Source organism: Colias croceus, chromosome 3 (genome assembly GCF_905220415.1).
Source record: "Colias croceus chromosome 3, ilColCroc2.1".
Taxonomy (NCBI): Eukaryota; Metazoa; Arthropoda; class Insecta; order Lepidoptera; family Pieridae; genus Colias; species Colias croceus.
In genome coordinates, this window is record NC_059539.1 from 7,614,507 (window position 1) to 7,635,369 (window position 20,863).

Sequence of the window (20,863 nt, forward strand, 5' to 3'; positions counted from 1 at the left end):
CGCGTCTGCTCTGTTGCCTCCTATTGCATAAAAAAAAAAAAAAATAAAATAAAAAAAATGGGGATCTTATATTATACTAGCTTTCCGCCCGCGGCTTCGCCCGCGTTTTCAAAGAAAAACCCGTTCCCGTAGGATTTCCGGGATAAAACCTATCCTATGTCCTTTCTCGGTTATCAAAACATCTATATACCAAATTTCATGCAAATTGGTTCAGTAGTTAAGGCGTGATTGAGTAACAGACAGACAGACAGACAGAGTTACTTTCGCATTTATAATATTAGTATGGATTATTATCTTTCAATATTTCACAAGACTGGCACTGAAACGTTACTCTATGTAAAGCTCTACAGTGGCTCTATATAAAAGAAAAAATAAAATTACTCAATATAAACTGTCTATCATAGATATTAAAACTATTTATATATATGATATAAGAAGTAAAAGAGTCATTTTCCAACGGTGGCTATTTAATCTATACCTAGAACTATGAGCGTAATCGAAGTGACCGTAACACATTCATTTTAGCGGTTAGACTCAACGTCACGAGCGCGAGCTCCCACGATATTAAGATAAGATTAAGGTGACTGATGCATACGACACTAGGTACATATTATAACATTATAGATCAGCAACTAAAATTAAAATGACTAGACAAAATGGCCCATTTATACGGATTAAACATTCTTCATACAATTCGCAGAAATGACTAGAGCTTCTGAGAATGCGTTAGTAACCGCAAATGTAACGCTTTTAGTGAGACTGATACTTGCGAAATCATTCTGTTGCGCGTGCGGCCGTGCAAGTGATAAAAACCCATTCTTTAAAGCGCTAATTAATTTTCATTAATCATAATTTATAGTTTTTGTTCAATGCACATTAAACTATTTTTTGCTGGTTATGTTAAGTATGTACTTTATTGAACCTAGTTTTTTGATATCAAATAACACCTATCTTAATTGCTATGTTGTATATTTGTTGACAATTAAATAGTGAATAGTTATTTCTCTGTGATTTTTAAGCATTCACAAATAAGTACCTAGTAGAAATAAAAATTTGAAACCACTGCGCTAATATCCTAGAAAACGTTCGCAGAAGATACAGCTAAATTATCTTCAGATGCAGATTATTTCGTAAGCAGCAAGTCATATTTCATAATGACTTAATATCGTAATATAACTAAATACATTTAAATATAACGTTAAAAATTTTCCTCATAAAGTAATAGATATGAGTACCTACAACAAACACTTAACCTCGTTGCATCGATGATGCAAATTCGGCTGAGAAATCGTCCCGTTTCGCACACTTTCATAACAATCCAGTGATTGATTACATAAATTTGAATACTGGCGCTGTTAAAACCAAATTAAATTCATCTGCGGCGTTGGCTAAAAGACGAGGCAACGTCTGATAAATTACCGAAATAATGATTAAATGAGTGTTGCGCACCGAATATCCAAATGTAATGTCCTGTTCGGAATCTGTTATTATGCATTATGTGTATTTTATTGAAAGAAGATTGATCAGGTTAAGAATAAAGAGACTCACGGAAGACGTACGCAGAATATTTTAATTAATTGGCGTTATTATTATTTAAACATAGTCACTCATAATAACCTTATTATCAGAAAAGGTATGTAATTTACATAAACAGTGTACATGTTACGATGCTTCTTGATTCACGTTGCTTTACCTATAGTAGTGTTGCCCAAATGCAAGAACAAGACGAGACTTAGCCAGTCTTGGTCTTGGTCTTGCGCCAATACATCTGGTCTTGGTCTTGGTCTTGGTCTTGCGCCAATACACCTGGTCTTGGTCTTGGTCTTGGTCTTGCGCTCCCAGTCTTGGTCTTGGTCTTGGTCTTGCAGCAAGAGTCTTGCAAGTCTTGCAATTACCTATTAGTCTATTACTATTTATTAAAGTTTACTTTAAATCTTAGAAAAACGTATTAGAATTGGAACATTGTGAGCTTGAATTATCATAGCCATAGTAAAGATCAAGCAGATTAATAAATAACTAGTAATGCGCATAGGTCCAGTTTTTCTTTGATACAGTTTTTTGCGTCTCATAGAATTCCTAAGCGTACCTACCTAGTTATACACCGAACTGTTACACCTAACTACTCAGTGAAATAGCGCTAAGTCCTAGCTGCAAGACGCAAGAGTCTTGCAGGCTATGTCTTGTTCTTGCTCAAGTCTTGCACGGTCAGTCTTGGTCTTGGTCTTGCTAAAAATACGCGGTCTTGTTCTTGGTCTTGGTCTTGCAAAAACGCAAGACGCAAGACCAAGACTGCAAGACCAAGACTGAATTTGGGCAACACTAACCTATAGGTATTGGTGCGAAGAAATAATTGTCTTATTTAGCAAAAAAATATAATCTTTTGCAAAATTTTGATAAATATTTAAAAGACACAATAAATACGTCAAAAACAGTATATACATTTTCTTAATTTTTACACGATATTTTAAAAATATAACAACCACAATATACCGTTTCAGTCATTTCAAGTCGACAACGTAGTTCAACTTACACGATTAACATCGTTGATTGCGTTTTTGTCCACATAAAATAATTTTATAGTAACAAGTTAGCGTTAACGCTGTTATTGCAGCTAAGTATATAAATACACAACATTATAAAGCGCGGTTAGTTACAGGACATCACAAATTAGTGGCAGTCACTGGAGCGTGTAGAGCGGCCACAACGAGTCCTTATTACTGTAATTAACTTCATATAAAACCGCCTCAAATTATTTTAATGCTTATTAAACACGTGTGCTGAAGCGGTGAGTTTTGGTTTACCGTCTGGCCGGTAGGGCTATTATCGCCATTGATTCTGTGGTCACATTAACGTAGAATATTGGCAGGTGTATTGTGAGTTAGTTGGTTCTCATGATGGTTATTAAATTTATGTATTGTACACTAAGTTGTGGTTTGGATTTCCTTCTCTATCAGATTTTCACGATTGGCAACTGGCATCACCCTGGGCCCAATAAAACTTCTTAATGCTTTTGAAAAATTATATTAGGTACTTTTTGTCTTACGCAAAGCACAAAGTTGTGTTAGTTATTATAATTTGCAATCATATATCAGTTTCGTCATCAGAACCACAATAGAATGTCATAATTTCCTCATTAAAAGCTCGCACAATCTCTGAGCTTTTTATAAGAAATGTGTATATTTAGGAATACATCATTCTAATTAGGCTGTGAGTTTGTTTGTATAAAAAAGAACATAAGTTTAATTTATGGCAGAATATTTTAAATATTATTGAGGTGTTGGTTGCGAAATATAGGTACATTAAAATTTTGGAGTGATTACAGATAAGTTTGGTTTCATGGAGTAAAAATTCTTTCAAAACATCTTTGTCCGACAATGAATACATCGTAAAAATTAATATGCTATCCTTAATTGCAGCTTACGTAGCCCAACTACCTCGTTCGAATTATCAGAATGAAAACGACACGAATTTTGTAGGAAGTTTCATAAGTTGCAGCCAAGCAATTACATCTTAAAACATTTTTATCTGCAAACGTAAATGATTGATGCGATGCATTTAACTTTGCAAATGAAAGCTTGCGATTAATGGTTTTGCATTCACTAAACTTTAATAAGGTCATCGGAAGCTAAGAGGTATTAATATCTACTTTTTAAATACGTCGTGACAATAGATGTAGACTGCATAACAGTATTTTTATTTAGTTTTTCTTTAATGAACATGCTGTATATAACTAGATATTTTATAATTTTATAATGTGCAAATGTATTGCACAATATTACAGATAAAATATATTCGCGCTTAAAATAATACGACCTTCTTATGCAGCCTATCACCATACATCATTTTTATTGGTTTATAGTGTTGTTTAAATTATTAAAATAGGTAAGAATAAATAATTACAGAACGCAGTTTTGTTTTTTATTTTGATAAATACTTCTCAAATATAAATATAATATTATGTTGAATGTACCTATAATTATATCGACCGGCCCGCGAAGGCGCAAAAAAAACCGAAATTTACTTTAAATTATTTATTGTAAAAAAAAAATTACATAATAAATTACTCCTAACTTAATCTACGTCCCTCCCGTTCGATGTTAGAACTAAGAGTGCTCGTCCTCCTCGGCGGGGTAGCTGCAGCGTCGCGGTGGCGATGATTGCCGCAACACTCTCTGGAAGCGCAGGTGTGCGCGATGTCGCAATTCCTAACAGGTGCAGCTTCTTGGGTGGCCCCATGCATCTTCTAATCTTATATGTAGGTACATAACACCTCCCTCCTGAAGTTCAGCGATTATTGGCGGGCAAGGCTCGTTAATATCGCTGAAATTTCACCCTCCGCCGATTGATGTTCTATTTCTTCTTTTTGATTACCATGAACACTCGTAGTAATAGGCTTTGATGTACGCAGTCTCCGTACGACGTACCATGTCACTAGTGCAACTGCACTCGTTATTAATATAACATATATCGGTATTATGGAAGGCTGCATATAGAGAATCTCGTATCCGTTGTTAGTACTGATAGGCATTTCCATTGATATAGCTCTGTTACTAGCGTGTAATTTATCCAAATTTATCGAATTCAACTTCAGAACTTCTTCATCTGTATTATATTGGCTGGAATCTGGCAGGTTTGCAATTTTCATTATCTGTCCTTTGATATGGTCTTCTCGATTGACTATCTTGAAAGCCTCCGTTTGAAGAATGCAGTTTTTGGGTATTGTGGCTTAGTAGCTTCCTTTAATGACGTCATATTGATCTTGCGAGCATGATAAGTGGATTTTTGATGGCTTGGGGAAACTGATGACGTAGTGGGCGTCGTCTAATTTTTCTAGTGCGGGCGCTCCGAGCTCCACAGGCGTGAAGAGACAAGATGCGACGACTCGTTGCGTGGTAATAAGGTGATACACGCAGTCATTTTTGGATCGATGATGGTTCAGCTTGTCCTCACATAGATACCCTAGGCCAGACTTCGGGCATTCTGCCTCCATGTACATAAAATCCTCGTTGTGAATTGCCACAAAAGGATAGGGTGGAATTAGGACTTTACTATCTTTATTAGGAACTATGGATAATTTAAATAATTCAAAGGTAGCAGGAAGGACAACCGGGAACATAAAAACTATAACTATATTCCTATTACTATAATAATAGCCTAGTTTAACTAAATCAAAATATTCTCTATAATTAACTTGAGGGATTTGCTCTTTACCATAAAATTTGTGTAATTTATTTAGCATTTCTTTTAGAGAATTTGAATTGAACATAAGATGATGCGTACTTTTCGCACGAATAAAACCTAATAAATTTTCTAATCTATGTAATTCTTCAGATATATCATCTATATTATCTGATAAAATCGCTACGCGTTGAATTAAATCTATGTATAGAGTAACGTTTAAATTATTGGCCTTTAAATCATTTATAGCTATTTCAATTTTTTCCTGATTTTTAATTAAGTTGTTTAAAATATCAGATTGTTGTTCTATCCAATCTTTACTGAGGCTTATATGATTATTCATTTCTGTGACCAATTTATTCTCATTATTTTGTAATAATTTAATTGCGGTATCATATTTAATTGCATCTGTATAGTCTAGATTACCAGAAATACTTTTTATAACTGAACCTAAACCATCTATGAGACCTCTCTTTATGCGATTGGGTTCAAAAGTTTCCAACTGATTTGACAATTTAATAATCTTATAATGCAAGTGTTCAATATGTGAATTATAAAGCGAAAATAATTTATCGTGCAAATTAGGCGTTAATGAATTTAATTGATCCTTTACTATGGTTATACTATCACGAATATCCTTTAAATTAATAATTTGCAAAAATGAATGATAATGAGTGACAATTCTAGCAGTTCCAATATTAAATGGTAATATACCAGGTCCGTCATCCAAGCTAGTCAGGGTGGGATCTTCTGCTTGAATCTGGCACAGGATCAGAGGAAGGATTCTGTAACAATTTAGGTACCCTCTTAAGCCTAGATTTAGCAACAGCGCCATATTTCTTCTTAGTATAGATATGAATAGGTAAATCAGCCAGTACAGTATCGTGCGTAAAACGCGGTGCGGTCTTTTGTCGACTAGCCCTAGGATTTCTTACAAAAATTTGTTGATCTGGATAATACTGTATTTCGGGTTCGCGGTTCCTATTAATGTTTTCTGTAATTTGAGTACGGCGTTCCAAAGACGATTCATTAATAATTTTGAATACTTTTTGCATACTATCGCGATGTTCTTGCATATATTGCTGTAAGACATTTTCTGATAGATCGATATCTACAGGATCGCGGGGATCTAAATGACCGGTTATAATGTCAAGAGGCCTGCACTTCGTAAAACTGTGGATCGAACTATTATAGGCAAGAACAGCATACGGCATTAAGTTAATGATTAATTCACCACGTCGTTCAAGTTTTAGTAAACGTATGTGTTCTAATAAAGTTGAGTGAAGCCGTTCTACCATACCATTTTCGTTAGGTGCATGAGCTAATAACTTATGGTGATTTATTCTATGAAGCCTTACAAATTCACTGAATATTTGGTTCGTGAACTCAGGACCTCGATCCGTTACGACAGTCATAGGTAAGCCATGATGTGTACCAAACGTCAAAAGAGCCTGAACTACGCTTATTGCGGTTGCGTCCTTTAAACAATATGCTTGAGCATACTTAGAGAATGCATCTATTATAGTGAGATATTTCTGAGAATCAATACTAAGTAAATCGAGATGTATTATTTCAAAAGGTTTTGTAGGAGGAACTACGATTCGAAATTTTGGATTTACTGGAATTCTATCATATTTCCCTTGACCACATATGCTACACTCATTAATATATTTAGTTACTGCTTCCTTCATTTTAGGCCAAAAGTATTTCCTAGATAAAGATAAATGAGTTTCGTTAATTCCGCGATGGTTAGTTTTGCCTTCATGATAATTTCGTAGTATTTCCTGTTGCTTAAAGTAATCTTTGACATTTTGCAATTCTAATTTTGTAAGAACTAAATCCATACATGAACTTTTAAAATTACTCTGTATTATTGGAACTATAGTACACATAGCATCAGGGGGATGAACTAGAATTGCAGTTTTTATCATAGGATCTACATATTTTTTAATTAGTGAAACTATTTCGCTATCAATATTCGCTTTGTTAACATTAATATCTATCTTAGTATGATTTTCAAAAGGTTTTGAAATTATAGGCTTACTCGGTACTCTATCTATTAAAGTAATAACTATCTGTCTCTTAAATTTATTCAACGGGTGATCTGTTATAGGTATATCTAGAATTGGGTTCTCCGCGTCAGTATGAACTGTGACGGTGTCGGAATTTGCTGTAAGAGTACTTGATTTCGAATGTGCAGTAATCGTACTTGAATTTGAATTAACAGTAATTGTATCTGAACTTCTTCTTATTAACGAAGGTGTTGTTTCTGTTGGATTAACCGCTAAAGAATCTGTTTCCTCATTGTTAATTTGAATACGCGATAAAGCATCGGCGTTACAATTTTGCTTTCCCTGCTTATAAATTACGGTGTAATCGTATTCGCTAAGTTTGAGCCTCCAACGTGTGAGACGGGAATTAGGTTCCTTTAAATTCATGACCCATTGAAGGGGCCTATGATCAGTTATAATTTTAAACTTGCGGCCAAAAAGGTAAGGACGGAAATATTTCGTTGCCCAGACAATTGCTAATAATTCCTTCTCAATCGTACTATAATTAATTTCGCTACTATTAAGTGTACGTGAAGCGTACGCAATTGGTTTATCGGAACCAACGGGGCCTTGCGAGAGTACAGCACCGATGGCTAAATTCGACGCATCAGTCGTAAGAATAAATTCTTTATTGAAATCAGGATACTGGAGAATTGGATCGTTCATTAATAATGTTTTACACCTATCGAAACATTCAATGTAATCTTTAGAAAATGTTATCTTTGAACCCTTTTTTAAGCATTGTGTCATGGGCTTCGTGATTTTAGCGAAATCTGGTATGAATTTCCGATAATAACCTAATAGACCTAGAAATCGTTTAATATCGGTTGGAGTTTTCGGAAGGGGATACTTTTGGATGGCAGATATCTTATCTGGGTTAGGTTTTATCCCATCTTTGCTAATAATGTGACCTAGATACGCGGTTTCGAGTTTAAGAAATTCCGATTTATCCATTTGTATTTTAAAGTTGGATTCACGCAATTTCTGAAACACTTTCCCAAGATTAATGATATGCTCCTGTAAAGAAGTGCTAAATACTATTATATCATCTAGGTAGACTAGGCAAATAGAATTTTGCAATTCTCTCAGTACATTATCCATTACTCTTTGAAAAGTAGACGGACTATTCTTTAGACCCATGGGCATTCTTAAGAATTCAAAATGACCATGTTCTACACTAAAAGCGGTTTTTGGAATGTCAGCTGGGTTCATTTCTACTTGATAAAACCCACTTGCTAAATCTAACGTTGTGAAGTATTGACAGTTACCCAATTTATGTAAGACATCTGTAATATTAGGAATCGGATATTTGTCATCCAAAGTTTTCTCATTTAACTTTCTAAAATCAACAACTAAACGCCATTTAACTTTGCCGGATGCATCTGCCTTTTTAGGTACCACCCAAATAGGAGAGCTCCATGCTGAATCTGATGGTCTAATAATACCCTGTTCTAACATCTTACTTATCTGATTCTGTACTTCCTGTCTATGAATAAATGGATAGCGATAACTTTTCGTATAAACCGGTATTTCATCCTTAGTTCTAATAGAATGCTTAATTTTATTCGTAAATGTTAAGGTTTCTCCTTCTATATAAAATACATCCGCATACTGTGAACATAATGACTCTAAATTTAAACGTTCCTCATTATTTAAGTGATCAGTACGCAAGCGAGATAATACCTGTTTCACACGGTCGGACGAACGTTTGGTGCGCGTGCACTCGTTATTATAAACCTCGGCACATACTGGTCGATCCATTGAAAAAATTACGTCATTACGGGTTGGATTAGAAATTTCCACGATAGCGCGATTGCTTTTCGCCTTCGTTAAACATTCAGAAATATGACAATTACATATAATTTGTTCCGGTATAATAGCGTCTCCATTCTCAACATCTATAGGTAATCTAACTAATTTACTACTTCCTGCGGGTATGACGTCCTCATAAAGATTAGCGTTCCGTGAGTCATATACTAATAACCGATTCGTAGCATTGCAAGTATTTAAAGTTTTAGTTTTATAATTAATTGATGCTTCCCATTTATCTAACAAATCTGAACCTATTAAGCCGTCGAAATAATTGTGAAATTTATAAACGAAAAATGTAATATCGTCAGGGTCATTAAATTCAGGAAAACTAGGTAATGTTATAGAATAATTACTACGAGTTACAGCATGAACATTACTTACTTCAAAGGGGTCATAATTAAGAGTAACGTCAGGAAAATATCTCTGTACTGCATCAGGGCTAAGAAAAGATTGGTTAGCTCCAGTATCAATTAACAATTTAAGTGGAGGATTATGAATTTGAATATAAGGAAGCTGACGTTGCGTGTGTAGATTTAATTCTATTTTGGTTTTTCTAATTTTGGTGGATTCTGAAAATCCTGATCGTGTTCTGAACGTACGTCACACGTTTCATCAGAATTTTCAGGTGCGTCTGTCTGTTCGTAATGTACATAAGGTTCATATTCCGTACAGTAATATTCATTATTATAATAGTTATCCTCATAAGGATATAAATCGGTACAGTAATATTTTTCGTTATCTATATATTCATTATGATTCATCTCCCTAGTCTTAAAGTAATTACTCGGGGGTGGATTACCAAATTTTGACCAATCATGAGCGCGTGCAAAAGGTGTTGGTGGTAAAGTCTTTGTAACGTAATGGCTAACGCCACTCATAGGATGCGGTTTCGGTTGCGCGGGATGTTTAGGCTGTAATCTGAACGTATTGCTCTGCGGGTTATAGTTAGGGGGTGCAGCGCGGAAAATTTGCATAGTACGAGTAGGACGTGCTGGTCCCTGTGGTTGATTAAAATTTCGATTAAAATTTGGTGGCTTAAATTGCGGTCTGAACGAATGTAAAGGCTGTAGTTTAGAAGAGATAGGTTCACTAAAATCATTATGTCTATAAAACGGTTCATTCGAGTACGGCATTCTAAAGGGTACGTGGGGTTTCCTATCAAAAGTTTCATTACGTTGTTGAAGGTATAAAGTGCTTTGTTCTTCATTCACGTATTCTAATGCTTTTTCAATGGTTGCGGGGCGCATGCAACGTATACGTGAGCCTAACGGATCTCGTAGGCCACGTAGGAAAGCCTGTAGTGTTAATTTTTGATACAGGTCCCTTTTTGCCTCACGAGTAGTAACGACTGTTTCATGTAATGCTATATACGTCATTAAAGTACTAAAAAGATGTTGACATTTTTCGTAAAACTCTTGAGGAGAGCTACGACCTTGCGTTAATAAGGCTAAATCGTTATAAAGGGCGGTCTCATCTCTATGGTCAGAAAAGTTATTAACTAATACGCTTTTGATACCGTGCCAAGTAGTAGGTATACCGTTTGCATTAATAACTCGGGCTGCAGGCCCAGTGATTTTATTTAAAATACCATTACATAACGCGGCAGTTTTTAAAGTATTTCCGGGATCTTTTTCTATAAATTCCTCAGCCAATTGGTCACTTAAATGTATAAATCTTGTTAAAACGTTAACATTACCATCGAATTCTGGCAAAAGCCTAAGTGCATTAAAAATTTTATCTAAATCTGACATTTTAGATATCTGTATTTCCTATACTTATAATATAAAATATATTAAATTTAATTAAATTTATTAACTTCGTTAAACTAATATAAAAAAAATAATAATCTTTACCTAATTAATATATCTGAATTATGAAATGAATTAATTCGCAAAATTTGAAAATTAATTAATTCGTAATTAATTAATATTTAAACTTATTAATCTTTTATCAACCTAATATCTATATTTGAATTTTACAATTTGATTTTGTAAAATTCGAAAATTAATTCGCGATGAATTAATATTTTAAACCTACGCGCTACAGTTCCTCGGTTCCCGTGAATGGGTAATCTAGGAAAACTTACAAATCTAGGAATGGCAAGTCACTAAGAGAATTAGTGTACTTACAGGATTTTCATTTCGGCCTTTCTTGCAGTATCAATGTTCGGATACCCTTCGCGTTGCGGCGGCCAATAGATGTAGGTTCTTGGTCCCCGTCGTCGTCCCTCCGATGGAATGGCAATTCTCGATGCTTGTAGTTTCGCGTTCCGAGAGACGGCTCTCGAGGATCATCCACAAGACTGCGCCAATTATATCGACCGGCCCGCGAAGGCGCAAAAAAAACCGAAATTTACTTTAAATTATTTATTGTAAAAAAAAAATTACATAATAAATTACTCCTAACTTAATCTACGTCCCTCCCGTTCGATGTTAGAACTAAGAGTGCTCGTCCTCCTCGGCGGGGTAGCTGCAGCGTCGCGGTGGCGATGATTGCCGCAACACTCTCTGGAAGCGCAGGTGTGCGCGATGTCGCAATTCCTAACAGGTGCAGCTTCTTGGGTGGCCCCATGCATCTTCTAATCTTATATGTAGGTACATAACACTATCATAAATTTGTAATTGTAAATATTACAGAATACAATCATTGTCTGTCACGACAACAAATCTAAAATACAAATAAACACAATCATTGAAAACACATCATAGGTTTTCATTAGATAATTAGATAATCATGTACTTGCCAGGTTTATGTGGCGTTCAAAATTGACGGAGTTTTACGAGATCCGAGATTAGCGCTCATTTGCATTGACACGAATAGTCCTATCGGCACAAATAACACGATTGCGCCTCTAATGATGTACTTTGTTACCTCGGGGTGAGTTAATTAAGTGAGTACTATCAATGCTCGTAACTTTCATTGGCGTTCACCATGTTAATGCATTTGTACGACATACGAGAGTTTCACAAACAAGAAGGCGGTACAAGGTACCTATTTTCGAGAGAGATTTTAGATTTAGATGATATTAAATTAACTCTCTAAAATGTTTTACTTCATATTACAATAAAACTTTGTTTAATTATACATACAACAAACAATAAGTTTACACATATTTTTGTCGAAATATAAGTAAGTGAGAACTTATGATGAGCTTTTTCAAAGAAAGAGAACATTGACCGAAATTCTTTTACTTCTAAGTTGTTATCTTAATTTCTTTATTTTAATGAAACTCAATTCCAAAAATATATTTTATGTTCCCTAATACCACCAAAGTCAAAGACTAACAGAAGAATAATAACAATAAACATCAAACGAAAGGGAAATGGGAGAGTCATTTTCACGGAAACTTATCTATACGTAAATAATTTAAGTAGGCTCTTGCAATATATTTACTCGTAGCATATAAACGTGGGCTGAAAACAAACACTCGAGGCTACTAATGGCTAAGAGATACACCGAGTGGCAAATTTGTTAGTCAAGCAACGTGTTGCGGAACATTGTAATTTGAGGCGGCTTGCAGCAAACACCATGGATGTTGTAAATACTCGTAATGAACAGAAGCGCCTAATATACGACTTACTCAATCTTGTGTATAGAATATTAACGCCACTATCCGATAAAATATCGAATAAATATCCCTGCATCATTTGAATATGCCCATTACTAAAAGATAGGCTTGACTGTGTTAATGTCTGGCTAGCTTATTACATCTAAGTTTTAATTGGACTTGTCTATTATTAAAATTAGTATGATAAGTGATAAAGAAATATTTTCTCAGAGTAAACAAAGAATTAAGAGAGATAAATTAAAAAAGTTCTTGCAAAAATATCAGTCAGCCGTTTGAGATTTTCTATGGTTACAGTAACATAATGAACTAAATGAAACAAAATAGCGATAAAAATAGTATACCAAACTGAAAGAAAAGAACCTTATTCACCGAAAATTAAAAAGTTATTTTAATATGTCATGTTATATTTTGTGCAGAGTGCATTGTTTCGTTACTAATAACAAGTTTCGTAGACTTGCGCTTAGCCCGCGGCAGTCACTCTATAACGGTACCTTTTCAAACTTTTTTGTGTATCTATGTTACCGGAAATGTATGTAATCCGTCATTGTATACAATTCCTAGGAAATGTATGTAATTCCTAAAATCGCACGGAAATGTGTGAAATAAATTATTTTATACACATTGCCTAGGAAATCTATACATTTCCTAAATAGCAATCGGAAATGTAAAACATCTAAGATATTGGAAGGTACGCGGGTCGATGGGGGGAGGGCCGAAAATTCGTAATCAGAATTTTTGGTTTGGATAAGGGGGCGGGTTACGTTAGGTTCGTGTTTTTTAAAACTAGCTGATAGAAATAGGAGCCCCACTTCATGGGGCTCCGTCGGCTCACGACCTTTTTTTGTAGAATTTTGGAAAAAGACGAATTTCGGCATATTACAAAATGCCGGGCGTTTGTAATACGGCGGATTATACAATCCGACTGGGACGTGTACAAGGGGACAGCAGGACGAGGGGACTGATTACTTACCAAATGAAAATTTGATTTGATTGAATATAAGTTGATTTAAGAAATGTTAATTAGTAAGATGATATGAACATATTATTATTATTTTACGGTAAGACTGTTACCCGATACAGTGTTTTATTACAGAAATCATTTATTTTATACATTTCCTAATACGATATTGGAATTGTATACAATTCCCAGGAAGATTATACATTTCCTAGGATATCTATGCATTAAATAGTTTATTAAACAATATTTTATACATTTCCTAAATGGTATCGGAATTGTACACATTTCCTAGGATTTGTATACAATTCCTTGATTTTATACATTTCCGGTAACATCTACACAAAATTACTAGTATGTTTTTATTTTATTTTACTAATAATACAAAACTATCGTCACATTAATGACAAATAAATCGTAGCAAATTAAGCGTGATTTTCTCACCATACATCGTTATGACCTACCTCAAACTGGTAGAATTTATCCATATTATTTCAATCAATGGTTCATTTATATTGTTATTTTATGTTAATACTACTTATTAAAAAATATGAAGTGATCATTAAGCTTGTCAATTTTTTTTGTCTACAAATAAGCGAGTGTAACCTCAAAGCAATGTTGTAAATAATTATAATATGTATTTAGAAATATAGTAATCGTTTTTATAATATTAATTGTGGTACATAGTTTTATACTACATAATTTACGAACTCAAGTGTAGTTTGGTTAGATAATACTTAAATATGTTTTTTTTCACAAACACGGTTTGCGTAAGAATCTAATTTAAAAAAGAGGAAATTTAAATTGAATGGTTGTATTTGGCTTTTGGTGTTCTTGTATTTCAACCATTCGAAATCGACTCGTTTCTGAATTTAAAAACCAGATATACTTAATAAATGATCAGACTGGCAATGAAATTGAAGTTGATTTATTTAAAATTGTTAATGCATAAAAATTAGAAACATGTTGAAAATGCTAACTAATGACGACTAGATTCTCGCTGACAGGTTTACTCTTTCTTCATCATACACAAGATACGTTTATGCAATAAACAATTGCCGTTAAATGGTCAGGTGTATGGCTTAGAATTATACAAGGATCGATTATAGTGAACTAGTAATTTTGCAGCAACAAGCACGCTTCCCTAGACCGGCCTTAAGCCAATGCCGTTACTAGGAATTATGAGCTGTTGTCGCACTTTTACACCTGCCTATGAAACCGTTTTAGCAATTGCACTAATTGTCCTACGATATAGACTTTATTAACTTGGCTTTTTGTATTAAAATAAATGATCGATTTTAATTAATTTTATAATGTTGCTCTATCGTGGAATACTTATCGAGGTATTTTATTTTAATATTGATGAAGAATAATGTAACAATGGTCGTGTCAATTTTGATAACTAGCGGCTAGTTACGTAGATAGGAAGAGCAGGTTCGAGTTGGCCGTAATTGACGACAGGAGGAACAAGACGATTATCACAATCGTAGTTCCAGTCTATAATTGGAAACATCAAGCATCCTACAATTTCGCATTCGCGTGCCATCGCATAACGGACGCACACCTGATGATTGCGCACTCTTAATTAACACAATGCCAGCAGATGAGCGCCTATCGTTGAGATATTCGTGCACGACAACGCTTCTTTATCGTGCTTATTATAATATAGAGTACACTCAATATTTATTTCCAGTTTTTATACTTATACTTACCTACATGCCATTCTGAAACATTTATTATATTTCCTTAGTGGTTAAAGGTAAATATACTTATTTAACATAAGAGACGTTTATTTATTTGTAACAATGTTCCACTGTAATTTCATGATAAGTCGTAAAACGCTTTATTTAAAGCTTAAGTTACATTACGCGTATCATATTTTATTGTAGATTATTACTCTTTTGTAAGTTTATTACGTAACAGTGCTTACAATATTAGTAGTTAGGTACTCTAATAAAAGCTCAAATTCTTAAACTTTGTTACGTACAACATGTATTGTAACTTTAGAGACCTTCTAATGAATTTTTTGTAAAGATTGTTGTTCATTTGGTTATGAAATACAACTTATAATGTTTTCTTACCTGTTATATTAAATATCTTTGAAACTACATAAAATTATACTTAAAAATGTACCTGGCGCAATTAAAATTCATTATGGACGTTTGCATTTTTACATAAAGTATTATTAGCTTACATTTTAGTTACTCCGGATGTCATTAGTTATAAGCTAATCTTTATGCAGATATTCAACGGTGCAAATGCTAATTTAGCATCTATTGCATGAGCAACTACTTGAGTGCGACAGCGTGCGTACATAAATAAAGTGCATCAACATATATTTGGCTAATGAAGGCGTTGTGTAAGGTTCATGTGTGGCTGCGGTACGAGTACGAGCCTTCGCATTCTGGCGGGACATCGGGCGCGCCAAACGGCAAAGCACTGTCTAATTACGCGCGCTCCAGCTAATTTGACGCGTGAGTACCGCGTAATGAATAGTATCGCACACGTTCATCGGGCCACGTTGTAGACTACCTCAAGCTCGATCCTAGACGCGCCCGTCTACACGATATTGATGGCGGAAGCGAAAATAGAGGTAAAATTTCGATTTATTAATTTATAATACAAAATTAATAAGTTAATTTATACGAATATTATAAGCGAATGCTATAATTAATCAATTGGGACAAGTATCGCGCATTTCCGCAAGTCGTAAGATTTACGACTTTTTGCCGTAAAAAAGACTAATTCGATTTATTTTCAGTTGCTAGCTGTCTGCCTGTCTAATTTATTTAGTCCAATATTAATCGCTTCAAGCTGTTCAAGTAGCGATTGGAAATGGATTCTTGTACTACGAAGAAGGAACAGTAATTAAAATGAGTCAGTAGGTAAACAGCGCAATTTTTTTTTGTTGCTTTTATCTCCGCTTTTGATTTGGGCCTACACTTTATTTTATTTTATTATTATATGATTGTAGTCAAATATGAATAAAAATGCTCATTTTCTCTAACATTGTCATAAAATGTGAAAATGTGTTAATGAATTATGAATAACTTTAAAACAGTTTTTGTGTTGCACTGAAAGGTTTTATTTGATTTTTCCTATTCTAAGGTCTTTATTTTGACTCATATATACCTATAGTACGTACGATGAGTTACTTTGGAAAAAAAATAAGCTACCTACTATATTATAATAAATATTATAGCTGTAGTAAATTATAATATTAAGATCTAAATATGAAAAAAATATGTTTAATTAAAGGAAGAACAACTTTGTATTTAATGTATTTACACAAAAGATAATACATGATTTTCCAGAGGCAATCAATTTTGTCAAGCATTAACATTTAAGTTACAAAACAAGTATAATTCATGTATTTAACATAATCCTAGCGGCAATTTAAATAAATTTAATCGTGAACGTTAGGTATTAACTGCGTGTAAAGTAATGTAAGAAGTCTAAATGCTTTTAGCTTCGAAGCAAACCATGATTCAGACAGTAGTGACAACCGGTGACACCGTATAAATAATGACCCAAATAACAAGTGTTGATAATTATTAAAAAAACAAAATACCCGACTGCACACTAAAAAAAGAGTAAAAATCCTATATTAATTACTCCCGTGATTGAAATGAATCTAATGATACCGCATACATATTTTTTTAAAGGGAAATTTAGAAAAAATATTATTATGTCTTTATCCCGTGGGACTTTTAGGATAAAATGTATCCTATGACACTCCCGTAATCAAGACAAATCTAACGATACCTCATACATCAAAATCCATCAAGCCGTTTAGGCTACAGGTGGTCACAAAGGAAAAGACATACATACATACTTACATACACTCGAAAAACATTACCCTCCTTCTTTGGCAGTCGGGTAAAAAACGGAGCACTTATCGCACAATTTGTCTCAAGTCCGAAATGCTTTTTGGTTGCGTTCGCCAGACTATAATAATCGTAACAGATAATAAGTGCACAAATCTCAGTGGCCTTTATGTAAGTTGTTTCAAAACAACTAAATGTAAAAAGTAGAGCCAAACAAAAGAAGATTCATTAGAATTATTTCTATACGAATATATTGCACGAATGAGATATGTATTCTATAAATTTAATATTTCTCATAATGTTTCCCATCATAAATAAATTGTAAATACTGAAAACAAAGCTTTTATGTAAAACGTGAAGCGATTCAATTACCGCAAAATATTATTACAACCCTCAGAATGTTGATAGAAGCTGATATTAAATGCCATAGTATCACGCTTATATTGATTTCTAAAAGTGATTTCGCATGACATGACTTTATTGGTGTACACGATTCTGTAAATATTGTAGTTATAAATATTAATATCGTGCCTCTACAACGCATTATTTCACAACACACACGGATAGGTCGTGTCAAAGTACGGAATATATTTTAAAGGACTGGATTCGTTATATAAGAAGGAATCATGATTCCGTATAAATTTAGACCGTTGTGAAATGTTGTCTATGTCCAAGTCTGAAGATTTACAAGAACGGTCATTTGATCGCTGTTAATTATTCGAACGAGGACTCACGATCCCACCTTCTTAAAAGGCTTTGAGCCGTATCATTTGTTTGTGAGCATAGTGGGCCGATAGCCATACAATTGCTTTTATTTTTCTATTAAAATAAAAATGTATTAACATATAAATACATATAATATTATATATAAAGGTATAAATAACTGTATAATTAATAATTAATTAAACGAATAACTTAAGTCATGTTATCAATCTATGAAATCATGTTTCTCTGATCCTCTACTGAAATGGTAGGTACCTACATGTGGGTACTACATCTACATTTATTTAAAATTAAAAGACTAAAAATAATCTGTCCAATTTTATGAAATCACTCTATATGGACGAGAGGACGTCACTTTTAAAATTTTATAATTATAAGTGAAGCATCTAGACACCAAGAATTACTGGACTTCACGTTATTCAAGTATTTAATGTTTGGACATTCATTTAAACGGAAAGAAAATTATAATAATTTCACTTAATTACACCATTTATTCCGTGGCGAGGCCGCGCGGTCACACTTTGTCTTACGATCGCTCTTTAGCGCTCGTCCTGTTACCTACCTTCATATTTATAAACAGAACGATAAACGCCTGTGAAAAATTAAAAGCATTTCCGTGTTACGTTTTCTTTATTTTATTGCTTTTTATTGATATTTGTTTTTGTCAAGCCGAGATTAATGAAGCTAATAATTGTTCTCAAATTCGTAAGCTAAATAAATAGTGAAAAGAGGTATTTTTGTTGGGTGGTTTACAAAAACCGACGGGTGAACAATTAAATTATAAAAAAATATGCTGGTAAAAATAAAAACGTAATTTTATTTAATGTTAACCATATTCATTTTTTTTGTAAAGATAATCGATGTGTCTAATACGCTACTCTATCTGCTTTATTGTATTAATCCATACTAATATTATAAATGCGAAAGTAACTCTGTCTGTCTGTCTGTTACTCAATCACGCCTAAACTACTGAACCAATTTTCATGAAATTGGGTATGGAGATATTTTGATACCCGAGATACATAGGCTTCTTTTTATCCCGGGAAAATGACGCAATCCCGGAAATCCCACGGGAACGCGAACTATGCGGGTTTTTCTTTGACTGCGCGGGCGAAGCCGCGGCCGGAAACCTAGTTTTTAATAAGACTTATTCAAGACTATATTCAAAAGCCATCTTGCATAGAGGTATAAGAGTTTACACAAAACGTTTAGGCTCAAATTCTGACATTTACTTATTCAATGAGACTGCTTCTTTAAAATCATTTTAGAATCATCATAACATAGTTTTACCGTTTTCCACCGGTTCGTAATGCAGCTTCTGCAGAGAAGAGAATAAAGGTTTATTAACTTTATATAAATTATATGAGAAAAAATCTGTCCTACATAGTTCTTATGTGTTGAATTTGGGATTAAATTAATTTTTTATTAGACAAGAAGTCATAAAAAGTTAAATTTAGTATTCTTGAGACTGCCCTGCAATTCCTACAATCATCATAAGCGATTTTTGCGAGAGCACGTTGCAATTCATAAATTCTGAAGTTTATTACAGTTTATCCTTCAAGAGGGGAGACTAGATTGAATTGTATATAAATAATATTATTTATTTTTATAAAAAATAATTCTACAGGTATATTTTAAAAGATTTGGAGGTATTTTAACTCAATATAACAGAAGAGCCACTGAAAGAGTAAAAAATTCATACCAAATGAGAGCCAAATCTTGGTAGTACCTGTGGTAGTACGAATCACTTACGAGAGCTTTCGACGTAAAGGCTGCATAAACTTTTGAGATATAGGTAACAAAATAATGTATGACGGAATTGTTTATAATATAGTCTGTCTGTCTCGTAAAGATTAGAACAGATTGTATATTAAATTAATGTTTAAAAAATAATCGATTGTAGTAAGTTTTTAGCGATTAACATTTTAACTATATTGGATATTAAGAGCATTTATGAGTATTATTTGTGAATATTATTTGCATATACTATACTCTCTTATAAATATAAAGATCACAAAAAATGATATGGTTCCTTAAAAACAAACCCATTACAATTTGGCCTTTCGCCCTCAATCAATAAGATAACTTCGGTAAGATAATCATTTGCTGTTATTACGGCAGTATGGCCTTATTTACGAAGGTTGTCAATTTGCTAACAATAAATTTCTTGTGAATTGTTTCACTTGTTTCCTATATTTTACTTCAGTATCAATGTTTTATATTAAAGGAAATACATTCTATATGTCAAAAATTATGCTCTATAAAACGAATATTCACTCTTCCTTTTCACAGGAAAGTAAAGAATACCTATAGTCTCAACTCCGTCTTTGCCCAATTTCCAAAAAAAAGTGTCACATAAGTATTATACAACAAATGCTTAAATAATGTGTAAATTCTGATTTGTATATTACGATAATTTTAGATAGATAGCTAGGTATACATATAAATTTATTATCAACAAATTTAAGCCTTCACAATAAAGTATTTAATTATCTTGAAAACTGCTACCGTTATTATAATGCAGCGTTAAAATGTATAATAATGAATGCATTAAAAGGCTTATGTATTATATTTTTATCATAATTAGTTTTTACATATTCAGTCAAGCTCAAAATACTACGAAGCTATGATTAATTCAAAGGCTTAAAGACTGATTAAATCGCCTCAACCGATGCTACTATTAATTTCTTATGATGCTTATCAGCGTAATTCAGAGTCGGGCAATGATGATTCTCACGTTACAAATATT

At 33.5% G+C, this 20,863-nt stretch overlaps 1 protein-coding gene across 1 annotated transcript; it reads right to left on the bottom strand.

Annotated features, from left to right (window-relative positions):
• Window positions 1–4,443: 4,443 nt before the first annotated feature.
• LOC123706091 lies at window positions 4,444–11,611 on the bottom strand. The gene is made up of 2 exons (XM_045655234.1): window positions 11,171–11,611; window positions 4,444–5,963 (listed from the first exon to the last, which is right to left on the bottom strand). The coding sequence occupies exons 1-2, from the start codon at window positions 11,179–11,181 to the stop codon at window positions 4,727–4,729; spliced, it is 1,248 nt and encodes a 415-aa protein (XP_045511190.1). The 5' UTR covers window positions 11,182–11,611; the 3' UTR covers window positions 4,444–4,726.
• Between the last annotated feature and the right edge of the window lie 9,252 nt (window positions 11,612–20,863).